Source organism: Microcaecilia unicolor, chromosome 7, assembly GCF_901765095.1.
Source record: "Microcaecilia unicolor chromosome 7, aMicUni1.1, whole genome shotgun sequence".
Classification (NCBI taxonomy): domain Eukaryota; kingdom Metazoa; phylum Chordata; class Amphibia; order Gymnophiona; family Siphonopidae; genus Microcaecilia; species Microcaecilia unicolor.
This window is the reverse complement of record NC_044037.1, coordinates 207114514-207138542: the sequence shown is the minus strand read 5'-3', so window position 1 is coordinate 207138542 and position 24029 is coordinate 207114514. Positions and strand designations below refer to the sequence as shown.

The following is a 24029-nucleotide window of genomic DNA, read 5'->3' as shown; positions in this document are numbered from 1 at the left end:
TCCTTCCCTTTTTAGTTGCTTCATACACCAGCTCATGTCCTGCCACCTGCCTCCTCCTTGTGTTCCATCTTTATCAATTCTTTACTGACCCCCAAAGAAAGCAAGAGGTAAAAGTATATTCTTTACATTTTCCTTGAGTGGGATGCTATCCCTCCTATTGTTATTACTTATAGTTAGAATCATTATTTGCAAGACTGTTTAGGAAAATTGTGTAGTCATCAAGGTAATTAATGTTGCTGGTTAAAAGTAGTCAGCTTTAAAATATTAATTATGCTTCTTACAGAGTGATCTAGTACTGATTATAGGTAGATTAATTCAAACTGTTGAACCTTCTTAAGGTGAAAACACAACATGCAGAATCTATTTTAATGTTTTAACCTAAACACAGATATTCCATGTCAGTAAACCATTTCAATTTAAAGTTCATGAGAAAAGGTTTTACATAGAAAATGACAGCAGATCTGCCAGTCTGCCCATCCATATCAACTACTAACCACAACAATCCCTTCCTCTTCCTTAGACACCTTTTGTAGTTGTCCCACGCTTTCTTGAGTTCGGATAAAGTCCTCATCTTCATCACCTCTACTGGGAGGCCATCCACCACCATTTATGCGAAGACATATTTCCTTAGATTACTCCTGAGTTTGTCACTTGTCCTGTTCATCCTGTGACCCCTTGTTCCAGAGCTGCTTTTCAACTAAAAAAGGCCCTTGGAAAATTATCCCATGGTCCAGGAAATGAAAACATTTTTTTCTGATGGCATCCATCCATTCATTCATCTTCTGGAATGTAGGCTTCTCTGCACTGCTAAATATTTTACCTTCTCTCCCAGAGTTACAAAGTCACTTTTGTTATCTTAGGAGGTATATCTAGTAGCATCATCTTTTCCAACATGGATAAGCATCATCAGATAATAATTAAGCTTGATGAGGTTTGGAAAGCCCTCCATTATATCTAACACATTTGCACAAGGCAGAGAGCAATACCTCCTTGGGCTTCATTTCTGGTTAGCAGAAGGATGCCTCTGCATCCTTCAAGAAGGGAGTCACTAGTTACCACTATCCTGTGAGCTTTGGTTCCTCCTGTTTTGGGGATATTCTCTTTGCCTCCACTTTGGCTGCTTATCCTGCAGGCTCTGGTGATGTATGTCCAGGTATTATCTTTCAGTACCTGCAAATAAATAGTAGTTATGCATTACAATTTGCAAAATGATGTTATGTTTAACTTTATATCTGTGGAGGTTGTCAACTTCTTTTCTCTTAAGGATTCAGTGAAACATGTAATTTAATTAGGGGTGCCTAAACTATTGCACATAACCCTATGTGTTGACAACCATGAATTGCCATGCAAGCAACTTTAGCACCACAATAAAACCAGTTGCATGCCTCTTCTACAGATACATTTTGCAAGGGTATCGTAGTGCATGATCTCACTGTATTTTGACTAATCTACTTTGGGGTTTTTCCTTTGCATCTCCTTTGAACTGTTGTTGACTGGAAAGCGAAGACTGGTATATAAGCAACTGCCTGTATCCTATTGATTAAAGCTGTTCTATCCCGGTTGCCTAAGAACTTCTGGAGTGACTGCTCTCACTTTACGTACTCTAAATTTTGGATGTTTTATTTTGGTTTGCATCCATTTTAGCTTGAGTTTTCTTTGAGCAGTGTAAGCCGTACGTTTTTGTTACAAGCATTGATTGGGAGAGGAAGGAAATTGTTTTGTTTGGCCCCATCTCACTATTCTTTTGCTTTAACTTTCCGTTTTATTTTTAGCATGGAAGAAGGATCCAGTGAAGTAGAAATGGCAAGTGATAGTGAAAAAGAAGATTCTGAAGAAGAAATGGAATCTGCTCATATAATTAAGGAAATAACTAACCCCAACTGTACTTTAGATGAAATATTTCCCATGCTGTCCAAGTCTCAGGAAAAGGAACTCAAAAGGATAAGAAAAACAGATTATAGCTGGTTCTCAGCTTTGTAGAACTGTCAGTCATTTTTGTATCATATTTTTATATTGCCTTATTTCCAAATGTAAAATCTTCAAAAAAAATTGTGTGAAAACATTTTTATTTATATGAGAAATGACTGCCGTGGATATGCAAGGGGGTTGTTTTTTTTCTTGTGGGGAGAGGAGCAGATGGAGGGAAGGGATATAGATAGATTATATCTATATCTCTGTAATTTAATCTACGATCTAAGTGGCCAGGAGAGGCTTCCTGTTCTTAAATCACTTCTGCGGGGCTATTCACTGATATTCAGTGGCAATGACCACTAAACTTGAAAGGTGGCTATTTTTGTGAACTGTCCAGGGGCGGAATCAGTACTTAAGTGTCTACTTTAAGCTGCCAAATCGGACCGCTTAAAACACAGTCCTATCTTTATGCAGTGTCGCTTAAATGATTAAATGCTGAATGTCGCACTTAACCGCATAAGAGAGATCCAGTTGCATAAACTACCCGGACATGGCCCAGCATTGAATATCCAAGGATAATACCAGCAGTGGCTAAAAACGCTCAACGCTGCCAGCCGAATGTCTATCTTGTAATACAGAGAATCAGAAAAAGTTCATGTAATTTAACATAATGGGATTTCAAACATGCAAATGCTGTTCCATATTATTATTGTTTGTGCTTGTAGATAAATAACATTTTGGAATTTATCGGAACAGTTTTTACTGTACTTTGCAGACTTTTTTCTAAAGGTGGAATTGCATAGTTTCAGATCCCCAGTCCACAACAGAGAATGGCAATCCTTTCATTTTAAGGCTGTTAATCTAATCAAAGTGGATCTATTTTGTGATTATCAAAATAGATCTATCAGGATAGTATCTTCAGAAGAGCTTTTTAAAGAAAAGTGCATGGGATAATTCAATTTTAGTTTTTTAATCTATTTATATTCCAAGTGTTTCCATATTTTTTTAAATAAATATCTTCATTAACCAAACAAGTGAGACATATAGTGCACTGTATTTATTACAGTATGCATAACATTAAGGAGCAATCAGTTCAAACATACTGTTGTTTCAACAGTAACATCAGAGGTGCCAAGCACCCCCCCCCCCCCCCCCTTGATCATCAATCCTCCCCCCCTTTACTGAAAGCACTCTTGAAGGTGAACCCTCCCTCCCTCTCCTCCTAGTTTCAGGCCCCCCTCTCCTCCGAAAGAGTGTGTGAAAGAGAGAGAGAGAGTGTGTGTGTGCGTGAGAGTACGATGTAGTCCGTGCGGCGCAGGAGTTGGGACATCAGCGGCGAGTTGTGGTGCGAGTTCCGCGCTCGCCTGCTTTCCGCCACCCTGCTGGTTATGGTGGAGTTTTAGCAGAACAGGAGTCCATCCCTCCCTCCCTCTCCCCTCCGAGTTCCGCGCCTCCCTCCCTCTCTCTCCCCTCTGAGTGGCAGCCTGACCTGCGTTGCCCACCCTCTTCTCCCAGTCCTCCACCTGCCCCTCGCCTTCCTGCGTGCCTCCCAGAATTTAAAAGTTCTTACCTCAGGGTCCGGCGGCAGCAGTGAAAGGCGAGCACACATGGTGCTTCAGCCTGCCTTCCCTTCTGTCTCAGCACTGCTTCTGGTCACACCCTCATCCGGAAATGAGGAGGGCCGAGTGCCAAGGTTGAGCCAGAGCATCCAACCCTGCCGAGCGAGGATCTCTCCTGCTGAATAAGTGAGGGACTGTGGCGTTTACGCTTGACGCCATGAGGTCCAAGCCTGGAGTCCCCCATTTGGCACAAATCTGAAGAAATCCTCTCCTGCCAGTTCCCATTCGGCCAGGTCGATTTGATGTCTGCTGAGGAAATCGGCTTGTACGTTGCTCTGACAACGGACAGCAGCTCTAGGTGGCACTCGGCCCAATCACAGATCTGAGACGCCTCTGCAGTCAGGGCCCTGCACTGAGTGCCGCCCTGACGATTGATGTAGGCCACTGCTGTCGTGTTGTCCGACAGAACTCGAACAGAAAGACCCTTCAGCATCCTGTGGAAGGCCAGAAGAGCCTGGAATTTTGCTCTGTTCCATGTGATTGACGGACCATCCCGCTTCCGCAGTGGACCACAGACCCTGAGCATAGCGTCCCCAGCAATGAGCTCCCCAGCCCGAAAGGCTGGCATCCGTTATCACCAGTCACCAAAAAGGAAGAGCCAGTGGCATCCCCTGCCACAGCCTGCTGTCGGGAAGCCACCAATCCATACTGCGCTGGGCCGCTGGAAGCCACCTTCGTCTGCATTGGTATTCCTGGGAAATCGGAGACCATTGCTGAAGCAGAGCAAGCTGCAGCGGCCTCATCTGAGCTTTCGCCCAGGGAACCACCTCTATGGTGGCCGTCATCGATCCCAGGAACTGAACAAAGTCCCATGCTCGAGGGCGAGGCATCCGCAGGAGTAGGCGGACCTGATTCTGAAGCTTGAGCCGCCTGCTGTCGGGAAGAAAAACGAACCCCGAAGCCGTGTCGGACCTCCAAGTACTCGAGAGACTGAGAGGGGGTCAGATGACTTTTGGGCATATTGACTACCCAGCCCAGAGTCTGAAGAACTGTAACATCTCTGGCTGTGGCAAGTTGACTTTCATCTGCCGAATCTGCTCTGATGAGCCAGTCGTCGAGATAAGGGTGAACTCTGATACCCTCTCTCCTGAGAAAGGCAGCCACCACTACCATCACCTTGGAAAAAGTCTGAGGGGCAGTTGCCAGGCCGAAAGGCAAGGCGCGAAACTGGAAATGTTGGTTCAAAACCGCAAACCGGAGACACCGCTGATGCGGCGGCCAGATGGGAATATGCAAGTACGCTTCCTTGAGGTCCAGAGATGTGAGAAACTCTCATGGCTGTGCCGCCGCAATGACGGAGTGCAGAGTTTCCATGCAGAAGTGTCGCACTCCTAAGGCCTAGTTGACTCTGCGTAAGTCGAGGATAGGTCTGAACGACCCGCCTTTTCGAGGCACCACAAAATAGATGGAGTAACGACCGCAGCCGCGTTCGGCGGGAGGAACCGGAACCACCGCTCCGAGCTTCAGCAACACCTGCAAGGTCTCATTTACCGCCGCCCGCTTGACAGCAGTGCCGCATCGGGACTCCAGAAACGCGTCTCCCACTGGGGCAGCAAATTCTAGTCTGTAACCTTCTCTGATCAGGTCCAGATCCGAAATAATCTTGGTCCACTCCTTGAGAGAGAGGGTGAAACGACCCCCTACTGTGGGAACCGACGCCCCATCATTGTGGAGGCCGCACCTGAACTCCTGGACGTTACCCAGACGACGATGACGCGCTTGTGTCCAAACGAAAGGAGTTCCTCTGCTGGAAATGGGTACGTTGACCAAACCCTGCAGAGTGCCCCGGGCGATACCTGCGAACTTCGCGAAAACATGGCCTGGAAGAGGAGGGAAAAGAAGGACTTTTGGAAGAAGGTCTCGGCCTATCCTCAGGCAACCATTGGGACTTAGAGTCCCCTAGGTCCTTAACAGTCTTCTCCAAATCCTTCCCAAATAAAAGAAGGCCCCGAAAGGGTAACCTCACCAGCCTTTGTTTAGAGGCCATGTCAGCCGCCCAATGCTGGGCTATCAAGAACTGGAGGCAACCCAGTCCGACAGGAATTGTCAGGAGCCTCAGGCAGTGCTCTTTTTAACATAAAAGTTTTATGCATCAGCAGCACAAATTCAGGGGAGAAAAACTCACCCTATACATCCGCCCCCACATTGGGGGGAAGCGGAGGCAATAGCTCCTCTAGAAACCTCGAAACGAGGCGTCCCCCTGCACTCAGACCCCTCCGCAACCACGAGGGTCGAGTCACGTGGCGCCTCCAAGATGGCGGCCGCTGCCACCTCCATCGGGCGGGAAGAATCACCGCCCGCCATGCTCGTGCCATTAGCATCTAGGCAGCATGTGCTGCAAAGCCCCGCTGCTGATCTGCATTTCCCACAGTGGGAGCAGCGCTTAACCCCTTCAGCAGCCATCAAATACAGAAAACAAAATGGCGTCTTTGCGGCAAAACTTACCCCACACAGAGCGCTGTCAGCGGGAACCTCCCCGGAGGAGCTGGGCACCACTCTCACCTCAGGAGACCGAGTCAAACGAGGTGTGGTCAAGCTGCATCGAACCAGGATCTCAGGAGAAAGCCTCAGAAATCACCACGCTGAGAAAGTGAGCCTCTTTTTTTTTTTTTTTTTACTTTGAGGAAAGTTAGAGGCAGGCAGCCACAGAGGAACTCCGGGAGGAGGGGGAATGGGGTAAGGCAGGGACAGGGAAAACCAAGTATGCCTTTAAAGTGGGCACCACCAGCCACAACACCCCCCGCTCTGCTGGCAAAGCACAGGAGCCACCCCAGGCAGAAATCCAGGAGCTGAAAAAGCGACATCCACACCTGCTAGGAGATAGAGATATATTGAAGGCAGAGGGGGCTGGGTGTCCAGGAACACATCAGTTAATGGATTCATCTGCTGTTGATGACAAGGAAAGGACATTTAACTAGAATGAAAAGCTGTATAAAGCATTGTATTTACTGCTTCCAGACTGGTCCAGATTGATGGCAGAATTTGCTGTGACAAGCCCTGCACCCTTCCTCTTGTTCATGTCTAACTAAATATGCTAGGAACACTGGGTAGAGTCTAGCTTAGGTAAGCTGGATGAATGGGAAACTGCTGAGTCATGCACTTCATATTTGCTCTGACAGTCTGTCAGATAAATTTTCAGCTCTGTGGTTACTAAAGACCACATTGATTAGAAAGTATAATTCAGTATAACTTATTCATGGCTGCAGGGCAAAGGTATACTGTAAAAGGTTACTTCTGCATGCTTTGGTAGAAATACTGTGAATGACAACTTGCACCAAATTCTTTAACAAATAATCAATGCATAGTTCACACCAAACTTGCTTAAACAAATCAATTTAGAATTTTCTTTACTGAAATTTGTGACTCTTCTACTTCCCAAAAGGAAGTTCAGGTGCCATATAAAAGTAATAACAAAATTATAATAGAACGCCTGTGATAGTAATATGAAGAAAATTAAATCAGGAGTTCTTGCCCCAATCCTCAGGATCTACTCAGCCAGTTTTTCAGAATAACCACAATCAATTTGCATGCACTACTCCATTGTATGCAAATTTATCTCACACTAAATACATCTGACTAAACAAACCTGAACCACAATTCAATGAAAAACATCCTACAAAAATCAAACAAAACTGACATGCGAACAGTAACAATTTGCTCATTTTCCTAAATGGCAGGTATCCTCTAATCATATCTTTGGTCAAGGCTTTCTAAAGACTAGTGCGCCTACATATGAGAAAACCCACTTCCTAGTTTCTTCATATTTTACTGGGGCACCTGCAGGGTATACAAAGGAATACAGAGTTCTTGTTTGCCCCTCAGATACTCTGTGCTTGACCTAATTTAAAATCATTATTGGAATCGAACTTGATATACTGCCTTTCTATGGGTTTTGCAACTACATTCAAAGTGGTTTACATAGTATATACAGGTACTTAATTGTACCTGGGGCAATGGAGGGTTAGGTGACTTGCCCAGAGTCAAGGAGCTGCAGTGAGAATTGAATCCAGTTCCAGTCCACTGCACTAATAACTAGGCTACTCCTCCACTGACAACACAGATCAAGTATCTTTCTCACCCTGGTGCCAACTAATAGAATGGCGGGGTTAGGTTTGAAGTTGTAATCCTTTGATATGAAGCTTTTAAATAAGAGTAATGTTATTAGTCAACTTCACTAATATTCTTGCACCTGTATTTTGAAGATGCATCAATTAACAAACATTGGAAGATGCAGGATTACAAGAATCAACCCTGCTAATTGTACAAGATTGCAGGATTACTTTTGAGTCTGCTGGGTCTAAATATGTCCAAATGTGTTTAATTTTGCTCAAATATATCAAAGCTGTATGAACAACATGAAATATGTTCATACAGCATTGATGTGTGTGTTTATGTACACTTGGCTGCAAAAATAGGTCTCCTTACTTTGGAATGTATTGAAACCAGCTAACTTAATCCACTAAAACTGAAGTTTATGGTTAAGTTTAAGATTCTCTTACTCTAATCAAACTAACACATTCTTCAAACAAGAATTCATTTGCCCTCTATTGACCATCGTCTAACAGTAGTAACAACTGAACAGTGTCAGTAAAAAGTTGACTTCTGCCAATGGCCCACCTACAAATTAAATAAACCAGGGGATAATGTTAATTCTAGAATAACACCATATATCAACAAAACTGAGTTTCACTTACTAACACTTGTTTGCTAGAAAAGAACGGAATCGTACTGGAACACCTGAAGAAAAGCTGAATGGCAGTTGTATCAAGTGCAGCAGACAAATCCAACAAAACTCCTTACCCCAGCATCTATAGACTTATTGTTAGCAGTGATGGGGGTAATAGCTAAAGCCTATCATGAAAAATACACATCACCAAAAAAAAGCCCCTAAGCTGATTAACATCCTTTTTCAATAATTTTCCCTAGCACAAATAAATTTAAAATTGACTCGTAGTTAACATCAGTAGAATCTAGTTCAGGTTTTGCATTATTGGCATCATAATAGATTTACATAACTTGCCAGAGACATTACCTTGGAACAAAGAAGCTTGGACAATCCTTAGCAACTATGGGCTATTTTTACTAAAGTGTGCTAAGCAGTTAGTGTGGGTTTTAGCACATGCTAACAACTACTGCACACTAGAACAGCCAGTGTAGTAAATATCTTGCTTTGTGTTACCACTTAGCCTAGCTAGGTTTCAAATTTGTACCTCCCACTGCAGAGCATAAAATCTCTTTGAATGTTTTAATATTGCTGACCAGTGCTTAAAGTGGAATGGGGCAGGGACTGAAAAGAAATTGGCCATGGATCACCCATTTCATTTGGCACATGATAAGACGCACATAACACCACCTCAACCGCACTTGAAAGTAAAGCATGGTAGGGGAACCTCTGGTGGAATGCTGGATATGCTCACACCTTTTGCCCTTCATGTTAATTTGGCTGATAACTTGCAGTAAATGCAAAAACCTACTCTTTATTTATTTGGATTTTGGTTACACCTTTTTCAGTTATAGGTACACTGGGTATTTCTCTGTACCTGAGGCTAATTTTGTACTGAGGCAAATGAGGGTTTAAGTGACTTACCCAAGATCACAAGAAGCAGCAGTGGGATTTCAACCTCTGGATGTCAAGACTGGTGTGCTAACCACTAGGCCACTCCACTATACTTGATAATAAACCCACACCTCTGACAATTAAGTCACAAAGCAATTTAACTGGGCAGGAGAGGCTCCTGTTTGGTTGCATCACTTGTGCTTGACAGTCCACTGATATTCAGTGCCATATAATCAAGTAGTGCCACTGAATTTCAGGACTGACTACCTCTTACACTATTTAGGTAGTGCTGGGGCAGTCCAGGGCCACAGCGGTACTTATCCAGGCACCAGCAACATTCAGTACTACAATACCACTAGAGGTTGTGGCAGCCATTTTGAAGCCAGAACTGCCATGGGCAGGAGTGGGGATTGCTCCTACCTTTTCTACTCTAGACCACTAGCGACTATAAAGGTAGGCCTGGGTGTGAGGTCTTTAAGAGGAGCGCAATGCTGAAGGAAAAGGAGGGAGTTGGTTCTTATTAGGGAGGTAATGCTTGGGGGGGTGGGGGAGGGAAGAGAAATTGGAATCGGACCTAGCCAATATTCAGCCGGGACCCTGTAAGTAGCTCATGCAGGTGTCCAGATGAATATCAGCTAGGATCTGCATATGTACCACTGGCTGCCTCCTATCCATTCAGACCTGGCTATTCAAGACCAGTGCCCATACATGGCCCAGCACTGAATAGCCAAGTCTAAGCTGCTTGAGAGTAAGCAAAAAAAAAAAAAAACAATTTCACCACTGCCAGCTGAATATTGACTGGTCAGTTATTTTTAACTGAAAAAAAAAAATACTTTGCAAAAGTTGAGCCAAACCAGGAAGTCTAAAATCATAAAACTATCCTATGATTATTCCAATATTTAACAAATTGCATCAAGTTGCTAAAATATGACAACTGGGGGGGGGGGGGGGGGGGGGAGGGAGAGATTTTCATTTTATTTTCCTGGTGCTAAACCGAATGATTAAGGCACAATTTTTAACAAATCATTTGCTTCCAGCAAAAGTGCGGTCGCTAGCATAGCTACAGCAGACCCACTCTGGGAGGGGGAGATTGGAAAGAGGAATAAGTCAGAAGCAGACGCTTGAGGCATTTGAGCCAATCATGTTGAAATTCTTTGAAATGCAGCTAAACAGGCTTATCCAAATGCTGAGAGCAGCAACTGGAAAGGATGAGGTAGCACAGGGAAAGGAAACTTTTCTCTGAAAATTTCAGAGAAAAGATCTGTCCTATATTTGCTCCAGTGGTTCAAAATTTGAAGTGGAAATGTCAAAAATTAAAACAAAATAAATCATCCAAAGAGCACTCAAGTCTGTTGCAGAGTAAGATGAGTGGCTGAAGCAGAGAAAAAATGTTTCACAACCTTTCCAGGGTTTCTGCCTGGTGATTGCAACACAGCACTCTGTGTCTGGCGTCTGCTAGTAGTCATGTAGCATGTCTATTAATATTTTCTTATACCATCTTTAAAATTGCAGTAACAAAGTGGGTTATAAGCATCTTTAACAGAAAAGAATTTCAACAAAACATACAGAAAAACATTTAAAAGCAAGATAAAAGTCCCCCCCAAAAAGAACAGTAAGTAATGGTGGAGCATGCTGGTTGGCAAACTGTCCAATCTCCAGCAGAGCGCTGAGAGCTCAATATACCTAATACATTAAATTTCCAACCGATTCAGTTTTAGAAAAGCAATGGAAAAAAAAAAGATGCTTTTAAAGCTGCATGAACTCTTTCCATAAACAGATTCTGATCTGGTAGCAGCTGAGGTGTTGCATGAAAGAACGGCCTACGAAAGATAGTTTGGAATTTCAGAATAAGGTACTTTGTGAGCTACGGTTAAGAGCTTAAACTGATTATAGAATCTGATGCAACCAATGATTTAAAAAAAAAAAAAAAAGTAGAATGACATGATCAAACCTACTGGCATGACAGAGAAGCCTAACTACTGTATTTTGAACCAGCTGTAGACATATACAAGTATACATAATGTTACAGTAATCCAGACATGATGTGAATATTTTCCCTTATAATTTTGTAAACGGCTTCATCATATGGGGCTAGATTCAGTAACTGGTGCCCAAAATTAGGTGCCATTATGATCTCTCTTGCCTAACTTTGGGCACAAGCCTGCTTGCCAAAAGCTGATATAAATGCTTGCACCCAACTGATGGCAGTCAGGCATACAAATCTAGGTATTTATAATATCATGCCTAATTTCTGGGAACACCCCGACCCACCCATGGCCTTGCCCATTCTAAGTTGTGAGCTATGTTACAGAATAGGGCATAGGTCAACACACACAACCCATAATTACTGGCAATTAAGGTGCTTTTTTTACTAAGCAAGGATAAGCCCACCAATCCAGAACTAGCACCGAGCTACAGCAGGAGCCCAGCAGTAGTTCCCATCCCTAGCGCACGCTATTAAAATAGGTTCTATTTTTTAGCACTGGAACTTCACTAGCAGTAATCTGGCAGCGCCATGCAATGCCCTGTTATTGCCAGGTTGGCACAGAAGCCCTTACCGCCATTTTAGTGGGTGGCAGTAAGGGCTCCCCACTGAAATGGCTGTGTGGTAAGTAGTTCACTTACCACATGGCCATTTCTTTTCAAAGAAAAACCCTCTGCAGTAAAAGGGGGCCTCGGCGTGCATAAAAATCACATGCTGACGCTAGCACAGGACCCCTTTTTCCACAGCTTAGTAAAAGGGCCCCTAAGTGCTTGTTAATGCCAGTAATTGTTAGTGCTTAACTGACTAATTAGTATAGCTACAGCTCTGGCAGCCATGCCCAAGTTTGGGTGACCTATACTGAACCTGGGGGATTGTAACTGGTGGTATATCAAGCCCTTGTAAATAAATAAATAAATAAAAGTAAGGATATGAAGAGAAATATCTAGCAAACTGAATGAAGCCCTGATCTTATGAAGACTAAAAAAAACCAGGCCTTCAATAAAGAAAACCTGGCTAAAAAAGAGATCACCTCAGCCACTCAGGTTTTCAGGATACCCATAATGAATAATCATGAATAGATTTGCATGCAGTGAAGGCAGTACATTCAAATCTCTCTCATGAATATTCACATTTACCATTGGACAGTTTCCAGATAATATAAAAAGACTCCTGAGGCAGGCCCTTGGCCGAAACACAGTACTGTGTCGAGACGTGGATGTTAGTACATAAATGCAGTACTTTAGCACGTAATTACAGTATTCTGTGAGTTATGTGCATGCCCTGCCCATGTGTTATACCCTCCTTCAAGTTACACAGATGTACATGTAATTTATAGCATGCCACTAAGTGCGCTGCTAACATCGTGTTAAGTTCTAGTATTTTCTAAATTTAAGTGCTTAAGGGGCACTGAAATTTAGATGCCCTGATACAGAATGAAGGGGGGGGGGGGGGTTACCGAGTAGCATAATGGTAATGAAATGAATTGTTTTCATGGGTTTAATTTACTTTGGCACCAATTTAAAGTTAATAATACATTTGTTTTATTCAGCTACTAGTGGAAGGTTTAATTTTATTTTAAAAAACTTTAGCCCACACTATCTGCCAGTTCTAGGCAGTTTACAATAAAATACAATAAAATCAAATACGTAGAACAAGACATCATACAAACAACTCCACCAAAAAAGGGGGGGGGGGGGGAAACAGGATATGCCATATTAAACACCATCAATAGCATTCTTCATGGTGTCCATAGTACAGCAAGACTGTTAAAAGCTTTACTGAATAAGTAGACATATAATTAATACAGCAAATCTCAAAAGGAAAATAGTTACACAATGATGGACCTGTAGTATAAAATATCAAGGTATGATACTCATCCAGTCTAATATGATGGAATGTTAATCAGCAGTCTGCTACTGAACTTGAATCCACAAAACTCAACATCAGATTTGGACCACCCACTCATTTGCTGGCATCTCCAAGTCATGAGTTTTTGTTTAGCACCTCACTTTTAAAAATACATTTGTCCATCTCTTATTATAATAGGAAATTGCATTTATTGATGTGTATTGGTATGACAATGACACTATTTTATTGAGGTAAGGAATCTGAGAAGTAACCTACATTTTAAGAAACTGTACTTAGCAATGGTATTTATTTATTTGTTTAGATTTTGCTCACCTTTTTCAGTAGTGGTTCAAGGTGAGTTACATTCAGGCACACTGGGTGTTTCTTTGTTAAGGGCATTTTGCTCAAGTTAGAAAGGATCTATCTGTTTGCCTGCCAGTATGACTGTCCAGTGCATTTTGTTCTAGCAAAAAAGGTGCTGGTACTAAAATGCTAGGCCACCCTTCAGGGGTAGGGTGATCACTGAAGGACCCACCCCACAATAGCCAGGTCCCCTGCAACCAGTCACAGAATCTATGACACAGCAGAATTGGTGTGTGGAGCCTGAGCTCTTTCATTAAAACTTGGGGTCCATGGGTCAATTTTAGCAAACAATGGAAAAGGTACCAGTACTTTCTCCAAAAAAGCTCTGTGACTGTCACACTATTGTGTTCTAAGAAGAGGCTAAGGAGCATGGAAACAACATAAATAAGGTAGTCACCAGCAGCGAAACCAGCATGGCAAAGAACTCAAATCACCACAGAACAAAAATATTAGAAGCCTCTTGAAAGTGGAATGATGCTGATGGGGACCCCAGTTCCTGACAGCAGAAGAAATATGGAAGTGGCTACCCCCAGGAACACAATTTCTGATGGCAGAGGATAAGACGGCAAGGGACCACTGCCATACCATGTGGAAGCACCGCCATTAGGGACCCAATCCCCATAAAGGGGATTAGGATTGCCGCAGCCAAGGACCCAAATCCCAGTAGCAGAAGAATAAAAGCTTGGCCAAAAACTGCAACTGATGTCAGATGAAGTATTGACGAGGGGGTGGGGTAGGGAATAGAGGGAGGAGGAGTGCATGGGGAAGGAAGGAGGAAGTGTGCAGGGAGAGAGGATGGGAGATAGGGGGAAGGGAAAAGGAAGAATGTGACAAGGATAGGGAAGAGGATGAGGGGAGAAATGAGGTGTGAAGGAAAGGAGAGAGACAGGTTATAAGTGGGAGAGACATGGAAGGAAGTGAAAATGCAAGGAGGTGAGAGTTATGGAGGAAAGGGGGCAGGAAAGAGTACACAGAGAGAGCAATCTGATATGCCAAGAGGCACACCCTCTGCCTCACACCCCACTCCACCATATAGCATATCCCCCTGCCCCAAACCCAGCCTACCTAACCTCCCATTCCACCTCTAAAACTCACCTGGCATAACCCTCCCCCACCACCCCATGTTCACTTTTCAGCTTGTTGTAATTATAGAAATTCAATCTTCTACCAAAACTGTTATTTAAGATACACATTCTGTTCTAAGAATAAAACCCCCAAGTTGAAACACTACAGAGATGTCACAACTATACATTTCAGGTTTCAGAGACTCTTAGGGAAGTTGAGTGGTAGAAGGGGCAATGGACAGCTGCCTGATGGTCCTAGTCTGAGTTGTAATCATTCACTTTTGCACAAAATTCTTGCTCTTCCTCTCTCATCTTTAAAAAAAAAATTTAATAATGATTTACATTGTAAATTTATTTAAAAAAAGAAAAATATAAATATGCCTTAGGTGAATCTCTGCATGAAGGCAGTTAATAAATCCCAATAAATAAATCTAATATATATTCATTGTGGAAATGTTGAAAACATAACTGGGTTGTGGCTCTCGAGGACTATGGCTGCCCACCCCTGCTTTAGAGGGAAGCCACTAAACCCAGCAATGGTCCTGGCCTAATGATTGTGCTATTTGGCAAAAGTGAAGTCTCCCCCGCCCCCCCCCCCCCAAAAAAAAAAAAAAAAAAAAACATACAGGAATACTTGGGTAAATTTTTAAAGCCTTAGTCATGAACTGTGGAGGAGGTAAAAATCTGTGTAATGAATTTTTAGATACCTAAAATCATACACGTACTTTCAACAATACATATAGTTTTTGCCCAGACATTCCAGGTCAAGACATAATTTGTTTATACATATAATACATTTTAAATTTTCAAATATAGATGCACTCTTTACATCCTTATTTCAGGTGACTCAGAACACCTATATACGTTTTGGGGGTAATTTTCTAATAGGATTTTTACATGTGTAAAACAGAATTTATTCATGAAAAATCCTTTTTAAAATTACCCCACGTCCAAGTACACACTATGACATAGTGAAGTGTGCAGGCACAGTCACACAGTACAAACACAATTATAAAATACATACCTATGTACATATTTTAGCCATGTAGTTATACCTATTCTGAGCTAGTATGAAGGCACTGTAGCTACAATCGCAGCAGGTGTTGTGCTAGAATTTTATAAACGCATAGACATTATTTTTCTGCTGTTTAAAACAGGTATTTCTTATTCCTTATATTTGCAAAATATAAAACTTTTAGGGATCATAAAAATTTGAAAAATGATAGAAAAATACAAAACTACATTAAAGCACCAGTTTAAAATCATCAGAAGTGATCTCGGTTTTTGTGTTGTGGCTGCATTTATATTATTTATTAGTCAGCATTTAGCTCATACCTTTTTTTATTAGTAGCTAAAGGTAAGTTACATTCAGGCAGAATAGGTATTTTCCTGCTAAGGGCCTTTTTTTTTCCAAACTGTGCTAGTGATTCCTGGCGCAGCACTGCTGCATGGGAATCACAAGCGTAGTTTGGTAAAAGAGGTCCTACGTTTGTACCTGAAACAAGGGAGGGTTAAGTGACTTGCCCAAGATCACAAGGAGCAGCAGTAAAATTTTCAGTCCAGTGCTCTAACCACTGAGCTACTCACTTTCACAGAAGAAAACTTATTTCTATATTTCTCTGATTCCAGCAACTGTCTGAACCCCATTAATATCCTATTGCATGAAAGCAGACAGGATAAAAAAAAAATTCTCTAGTTAGAGAGGTGGAAGACAAAGTGCCTACTGAGGGGAAACTCAGGTGTATGGTGATTCCGACTTGTTTTCTTTTTTGTGAATTTTAAAGCTTTTATTTGCCTTCCACAGGGTATTAACTCCCTGCAAAAAAATACACTGTAAAAAGGGTGGAAGATTAAGTCCTACACCAGTTATTAGAAAATATCACATATAGGGTAACACTGATTTTATCTGATACAATGATTTAAAATACCCCATAGCCTGTAATACTATGAAAACCTTTTCTTGATCAATTTGCTATAGTCTTATTTTCCACATTTATACGTGCATATATTACTACTCAGAAGTTCCATATTTCTCTTATTCCTAGTGGTTTGCTTTCTGATCCATGCTGCTCTTTATTTTAAAAAATTTGCTATTATAGCTAAATATTTAGCCAAGGCACCAACCAGATATTGATTAATTGCAGTGTAGGCCCCACCAAACGTCCCTGAGCAAATCACTAAAGCAAAGGTCATTTATTACTTACACATCTGCATGATGTTAAAATTACCACTCAGTATGCTAGGCATAGCTACGTGATCCAAGACTACTCCTTTAACTTAACCTGACCTGAACAATTCATGGAGTTTTGAACAGTGCCAAATTCTTCTCCTGCTATACAGAGTAATCGTGTCATTTTCACAAATACACCATAGCAGTTTCCTCCCTGTATCTCATGTTTGAACAGAATATGGTAGAACTTTGGCTTTTATGCTCTCAATATTGGAATGTTTACATCACAAAAGTTCTTCTATGGAGTACACTTGTTCTGATCCCAGGTTTGAATGTAATGAGAAGAAAGTAAGTTTCTTAACCAACAGAGGAGTGTGGTAGCCGTGTTAGTCCACTCTTAAGGTTATCAATAGAAATCAAACAAAATAAAACATGGAAAAGAAAATAAGATGATACCTTTTTTATTGGACATAACTGAATACATTTCTTGATTAGCTTTCGAAGGTTGCCCTTCTTCCTCAGATCGGAAATGTGCTTATTTCCGATCTGAGGAAGAAGGGCAACCTTCGAAAGCTAATCAAGAAATGTATTAAGTTATGTCCAATAAAAAAAGGTATCATCTTATTTTCTTTTCCATGTTTTATTTTGTTTGATTTCTATTGTTAACCAACAGACAAAGCACAGTGTTGAAAATCCCTAACTGGTGGTGGTGGGTCTGGAGAGCAGCAGGCACAGAGTTTCTTCCCAAGACTCATGTAAGCATACCGAAAGTACATCATGTGCCCCATTAAAACAAAAGAAAATGAAATAATCACTAGTAAACTAAAAGACTCTGGGTTGGGGGCCAGGATGACCATGATGAAATGAAGCATGTCAAGAAGGCAATTCATGGAGTTCTGCACACCACTTATAATGCCTCGCTCGGACTCGATGACAGTTTCTTGCATCAACTGCGTCACAGTTAAATCAAATGACCATAGACCTGCCGGAGAAAAGGGCATTTTTTTTATTTCTCTAACTTTAGAAATCATCATAAAATCCTTAAAATTTACTTTATTATAAGCTAAACAACATTTCAGCCAATCTGGAGATATTCTTCAGAAAATTATGGGCCCAATATTCAAAGGATTTATACTCCTTGTGCTAAGGCCATTTTTATTGCACCAATAAAATGGCTGATTTTCTATTTTCTGTTTAAATGGTCATGCACTAATATTCACTCAAATGCAATTCACAATTGGAGAATTAGTTCAACCTCTACTTATAGTAAACATGCAGTCTGCACAATGGTAGAATGATCATATAGCCTTACCATGAGGAATACACATAATTTTATGAAATAATTTTAATTCATTGTAGAAAAAGGCCTCAGTTATAGGTGGATATGTATTTTCTTGGCTTCAGTTCGAGTTGGAGATGTATTTTCTGAACTCAGAAAATACATCTCCAGCTAGAACTGAGGCCTTTTCCTCCAATGAATTAAAATAATTTCATAAAATTATATGTATTGATTCCGCACAGTTAGGATATATGATCATTCCACCATCATGCGCTAATATTGCCATTAGCACGTGGCCATTAAAAAATTACAGTCATCCATTTTGTAGGTGGTAAGGGCTCATGCGATAATCCTGCACTAACCAGTTAGTGTGCAGTAATGTAGACATGCTGATAGCACAGAACGCCTACTCACTCCGTCCCCCTGACATGCCCCCCCCCCCCCCCCATAAAATTATTAGCACCTGGATTAGTATGTGCTAGTTATCATAGGATGTATGAGCCTGTTCTGCAATACACCATTATAAGCTGCCTTAGGCACGAAAAAGCGCCTAATGCAGCTTAGTAAAAGGACCTCTTTGAAAGTTATGCTCACAAAATGGCCTCTAAAAATTTACTAGGGCAGAGTACATAACTTTATACTCAAAATTTCACTACACTCCAATACAGAGAAAAATAAGAGTATTGTGTTCAGTTTTGGAGGCCATATCTTGCTAAAGATGTAAAAAGACTGGAAGCGGTGCAAAGAAAACCTACGAAAATGGTATGGGATTTGTGTTGCAAACCCTACAAGGAGAGACTTGCTGACCTGAACATGTTTACCTTGGAGGAAAGGAGAAACAGGGGTGACTTGATACAGACGTTCAAATTTTTATTTTATTTATTTATTGCATTTGTATCCCACATTTTCCCACCTCTTTGCAGGCTCAATGTGGCTTACAATACATCATGAATAATGGAAATACATGATAAGATAGATATTTAGTGTTACAGACAGATCTTGGGTGACATGATTATGATAAGACAAGATAGTAGTCTAACAAACAGATATACTAAGTCTTTTTCTGGATATCTGTGGAGAGGTTTACATTTGTTTGTCTTTGTAGTATGCCTTGTTAAAGAGATGGGTCTTCAGTGGTTTGCGGAAGTTATTAAGTTCATAGTTCATTTTTAAATTGCGCGGCAGCGCGTTCCAGAATTGTGTGCTCAGGTAGGAAAAGGTTGATGCATGCGTTAGTTTGTATTTTAGACCTTTGCAGTTGGGGAAGTGAAGGTTGAGGAATGTGCGGGATGATTTTTTGGCATTCCTGGGTGGTAGGTCTATCAGGTCTGACATGTAGGCTGGTGCATCCCCATGAATTATTTTGTGAACTAGGGGTTGAGCACTTTCATATTTTGTTTTACCGAATATGAGTCTAGCTGCAGTGTTCTGGGCTGTTTGGAGTTTCTTGATTATTTGCTCTTTGCAGCCAGCGTATAGTGTGTTGCAATAGTCTAGATAGCTGAATACCATTGATTGCACCAGATTGCAGAAGACGGACCTTGGGAAGAAAGGTCTTATCCTTTTTAACTAAATACTGATGTTGGTTCAAATGCAGATCAAACGATCATAAATAAAACCAAAAGAGGGGATCTGCTGTTAGTAAATGACAAAAACTTCCTCCAGCGGAGGCTGTCTTCAGGCTAGCAGGAAAAAGGCCTCAAAGAGCTTACAGGTCCTGTAGAAGCTGTAACGGGTCTCTAGACCCTGCTTTCATCCTTGGCCAAAAAACCTGCTTATCATTTTTAATTTCCACATGAGTGGAACATCTTCTTGGTTGTATTTTTCACGTGATTCTCAAGTGTTAGGTGTCGATCAATTGTAACTCCAAGAATTTTTAGGGTGTCTGAGATTGGAAGATTCAGTTTTAGTGTGTTAATGGTCGTGAATTTGTTCGTGTTATGTTGCGAGGTGAGTATTAGCCATTGGGTTTTTTCTGCATTGAGTTTCAGCTGAAATGCATCCGCCCATGTATGCATGGTCTGTAGGCTTTGGTTGATGTCGTTGGAGATTTCCTTTAAATCTTGATTGAATGGGATGTAGATCGTTACGTTGTCTGCGTATATGTATGGGTTGAGATTTTGGTTTGTTGTTAGTTTGGCCAAGGGTATCATCATTAAGTTGAATAGAGTCGGTGAGAGGGGGGATCCCTGTGGGACTCCGCACTCAGGTGTCCATTTGGCTGATGTGGTCGATTTGGATGTCACTTGGTATGATCTTGTGGTTAGGAACCCCTTGAACCATTTGAGAACCTTGCCTCCAATTCCAAAGTAAACAAGGATATGTAGTAGTATTCCATGGTCAACCATGTCGAAGGCGCTAGACATGTCGAACTGTAGAAGTAGTATGTTCTTTCCAGTTGCGATGAGAGTGACTAGTACTGTTTCTGTGCTGTAGTTTGAACGAAATCCTGACTGGGAGTCGTGTAATATTGAGAATTTGTGTAGATAGTGTGCGAGTTGTTTAGTCACCGTCCCTTCTGTTATTTTGGTTATTAAGGGAATGGATGCTACTGGTCTGTAGTTGGTTATTTCACTAACACGTTTCTTTGTATCTTTGGGTATAGGGGTCCGTTAAAAATTGTTGAGGGGCATATGTCATAAGGTTGTTTGAGCATGTGTCTAGTTTGCAGTGAGATTTGGCAAATCTTTTGAGCGTTTGGAAGATGTTTTCCACCGATAATGTCTCGAAGTTGGTCCAGGTTCTGTCTGCTGGGTATACGCCAGGGTCTGGGTCTAGGTGGTCAAGGAATTCAGCGTAGTCAATGGTACTGACAGGTATTTTTTTCGCAATTGAACAATTTTCTCGTCGAAGTATTTTGCGAGGTTGTCTGCTCCTGGTGTATCTTCATTATTGGTAGTGACTGGTGTGGTATCTAGTAGTTTATTCACGAGTTGGAAGAGTTTGTGCGTGTCCTTGGAGTTCGGTCCAATTTCAGTTTTGTAGTATAGTCTTTTAGTTTGTCTTATGGTATATTTGTATTTTCTTTGAAGTTGTTTCCAGGCGTTGAGTGTGGGTTCGTCCTTTTTATACCATGCATGTTCTAATCTTCTAAACTTGTTTTTGGAGTTTTTTCAGGTCTTCATTGAACCATGGTGTTGATTTTTTTCTGCGTGAAGTTCTGGTTTGAGTTGGGGCGATGTTGTCTAGTATTAATTTGCATCTATCGTCCCATTCTCGTAGGAATAGGTTTGTATCTGTTTTTATTGTCCATCCATTGTGACAGATCTGTTGCCAGAATGTTACCAGGTCTATGTTTCCTCTCGTGGTGTAAGTTTTTCGTTCTTGTTTGTTAATAGAGTCTTTCGTGCGCCATTGTATGCTTTGTAGTGGTCTGACCACGGTGCGGGTGTCCATTTTGTATCTAATAATATAAGGTTTGAGTCGGGATCGAATTTATATGTGATAATGTCTAGTGTGTGTCCTTTATTGTGAGTTGGTTGCGTATTTGGTTCATGTAGATCCCATAGTTTTAGGAACTCTTTGCATTCTTGGGTGCTTGTTGAGGTAATCTCTTCAAGATGCAGGTTGATATCTCCTATTATAATAAGATTTGAGGTTGAGATACAAGTATTTGATATAAAGTCCATAAAGTGTGTTTGGGAATCCTGCCAGTTTCCTGGCGGTCTGTAGAGTAGGACTGTGTTAAGGTGTTCCTGCAATTTTGGGTGATTGATTCTTACCGAGGCAATTTCAAGTTGTGGCAGGATGGATTCGGCTGTGGCTGTGATGGAGAACTTGGATTTGTATATTATGGCTATTCCTCCTCCTCTTTTTCCGTTTCTTGTCCAGTGGGTAATTTTGTGTCCTGATGGACATAAATCTAAAATTATGGGGTATTTTAGGTCGTGGATCCAGGTTTCAGTGATGAATAGGAGGTCAAGATTATCTTTTAGTGATCCAGTCTGTTATGATCTCTGTTTTATTTGAAAGATATTAATCTGCAAACGAACCATTTCTGGAGACGGGAAGGCAGTAGAACTAGAGGACATGAATTGAGGTTGAAGGGGGGCAGACTTAGGAGTAATAACAGGAAGTATTTTTTCACAGAAAGGGTGGTAGATACGTGAAATGCCCTCCCGTGGGAGGTGGTGGAGATGAAAACAGTAGTGGAATTCAAACATAAGTGGGATAAACACAAAGGAATCCTGTTTAGAAGGAATGGATCTATGGAATCGTAGCAGAGACTGGGTGGTGACGCCGGTATTTGGAGAATAAAACTGGTGCAGGGCGGACTTCTACAGTCTGTGCCTTTATCATGACTGAATAGATATGGAGGGGCTGGAGTGTAAATTTTAAAGGGCTTCGATGTTAGCTTCAGAACTGGGCAGACTTTTACAATTTGTGCCCTGAGAAAGGCAGGGACAAATCAAACTCGGGTATACACAAAGTATTACATACCATGTAAAATAAGTTTATCTTATTTATTTATTTATTACATTTGTACCCCACATTTTCCTACCTATTTGCAGGCTCAATGTGGCTTACATAGTGCCGGAGAGGTTATGTTGTGGTAGGATAAGGTTCATGTGGTAGGACCACATAAAGGAAAACAAGAACGGAATAGTTGTTTGATGACCATTACAAACTGTAGTGTTGTAGTGTCGCAGAGTTCAGGCATTTATGTTGGGTCCGGAGGGTATGCCTTTTTAAACAGGTGAGTTTTTAGTTTTTTTCTGAAGTGTATGTGATCATAGCTAGTTTTCAAGGCTTTTGGTAGTGCGTTCCACAGTTGTGTGCTGATGTAGGAAAAACTGGATGCGTAAGTTGATTTGTATTTTAGTCCTTTACAGCTTGGGTAGTGCAGATTTAGATATTTTCGTGTTGATGCGGATGTGTTTCTGGTTGGTAGGTTCACCGTTGATGATTTTGTGAACCTTAGTGCAGATTTTGAAGGCGATGCGTTCTTTGATTGGGAGCCACTGTAGTTTTTCACAAAGGGGTATTGCGCTTTCAAATCGCGTTTTTCCGAAGATGAGTCTTGCTGCCGTGTTTTGAGCGGTCTGAAGTTTCCTTAAGATTTGTTCCCGCATAAATTCCATTGCAGTAGTCTGCATGGCTTAGAACCATTGATTGTATCAAGTTGCGAAATATTTCCCTTGGGAAGAATTGTTTCACGTGTTTAAGTTTCCACATTGAGAACATTTTCTTTGTTGTGGATTTTACTTGGCTCTCTAGCGTTAAGTAGCGGTCCATTGTGACACCAAGGATTTTCAGGCTGTCTGAGACTGAGAGGGTGTGATCTGGGGTGTTGATAGTTGTGGGGTTGTCCGTGCTGTATTGGGATGAAAGGATAAGACAGTGTGTTTTTTCTTTGTTGAGTTTTAGTTGAAATGCATTTGCCCAAGAGTCCATGATGTTTAAGCCGATCTTGATTTCATTAGTGATTTCTGTCAGGATGGATCTGTAAGGAATGTATATAGTAACATCATCTGCATAGATGAAAGGGTTAAGGCCTTGGTTGGTTAAGATCTTAGCTAGTGGGGTCATCATTAGGTTGAAGAAGATTGGCGATAGCGGTGATCCTTGTGGTACTCCGCAGTCTGCTTTCCATGGTGATGATATGCTTCATTTAGACTTTACTTGATATGTTCTTGTGGTTAGGAAACCCTCGATCCAGCTGAGTATGTTGCCACCAATCCCGAATTTGTCGAGTAATCTCATTAATATGTTATGGTTTACCATGTCGAATGCACTAGACATGTCGAATTGGAGGAGGAGGATGTTGTTACCTATTGCTATTTGTTACTTGAATTTGGCTAAGAGAGTGAGTAGTACTGATTCTGTGCTAGGAAAGGGCGAAAGCCTGACTGTGATTCATGTAATATTGAAAATTTGTTTATGTAGTCTGTAAGTTGTTTGGCCACCATGCTTTCCATCATTTTGATTGACAACGGGATGGATGCTACTGGTCGGTAGTTGGTGATTTCGTTTGCTTTTTTCATAGTGTCTTTTGGTATCGGGGTGAGTAGAATATTACCATGTTCCTTCAGGAAGAGACCTTGCTGGAGCATGTAGTTTAGGAGGGATATGAGATCTGCTATGAAGCGGTCAGGGGCGGATTTCAGTAGGTAGTTGGGGCAGGTATCTAGTTTGCAGTGAGTGTTGGCGAACCTACTGAGCGCCCGTGCTACAGTGTCAATGGTAAGAGGGCGAAGTTCAGCCAAGTGCGGTCAGCCAGGTATTCTCCCATGG

General features: G+C 41.6%; 2 protein-coding genes across 2 annotated transcripts in view; one reads left to right on the top strand and one right to left on the bottom strand.

Annotated features, from left to right (window-relative positions):
- Positions 1–2882, top strand: part of WDR75 (WD repeat domain 75) — a 93708-nt gene extending 90826 nt beyond the window's left edge. The window contains exons 20-21 of the mRNA XM_030209594.1: positions 16–107; positions 1773–2882. Coding sequence (XP_030065454.1) covers positions 16–107; positions 1773–1980 — 300 coding nt within the window. The 3' untranslated portion in view covers positions 1981–2882. The remainder of the gene's footprint in view (positions 1–15; positions 108–1772) is intronic.
- A 12084-nt stretch (positions 2883–14966) lies between these two features.
- LOC115474662 (solute carrier family 40 member 1-like) overlaps positions 14967–24029 on the bottom strand; it is a 35718-nt gene continuing 26655 nt past the window's right edge. The window contains exons 8-9 of the mRNA XM_030210255.1: positions 17184–17498; positions 14967–16878 (exon numbers count right to left, since the gene is read on the bottom strand). Of these exons, the coding sequence (XP_030066115.1) occupies positions 16874–16878; positions 17184–17498 (320 nt within the window). The 3' untranslated portion in view covers positions 14967–16873. The remainder of the gene's footprint in view (positions 16879–17183; positions 17499–24029) is intronic.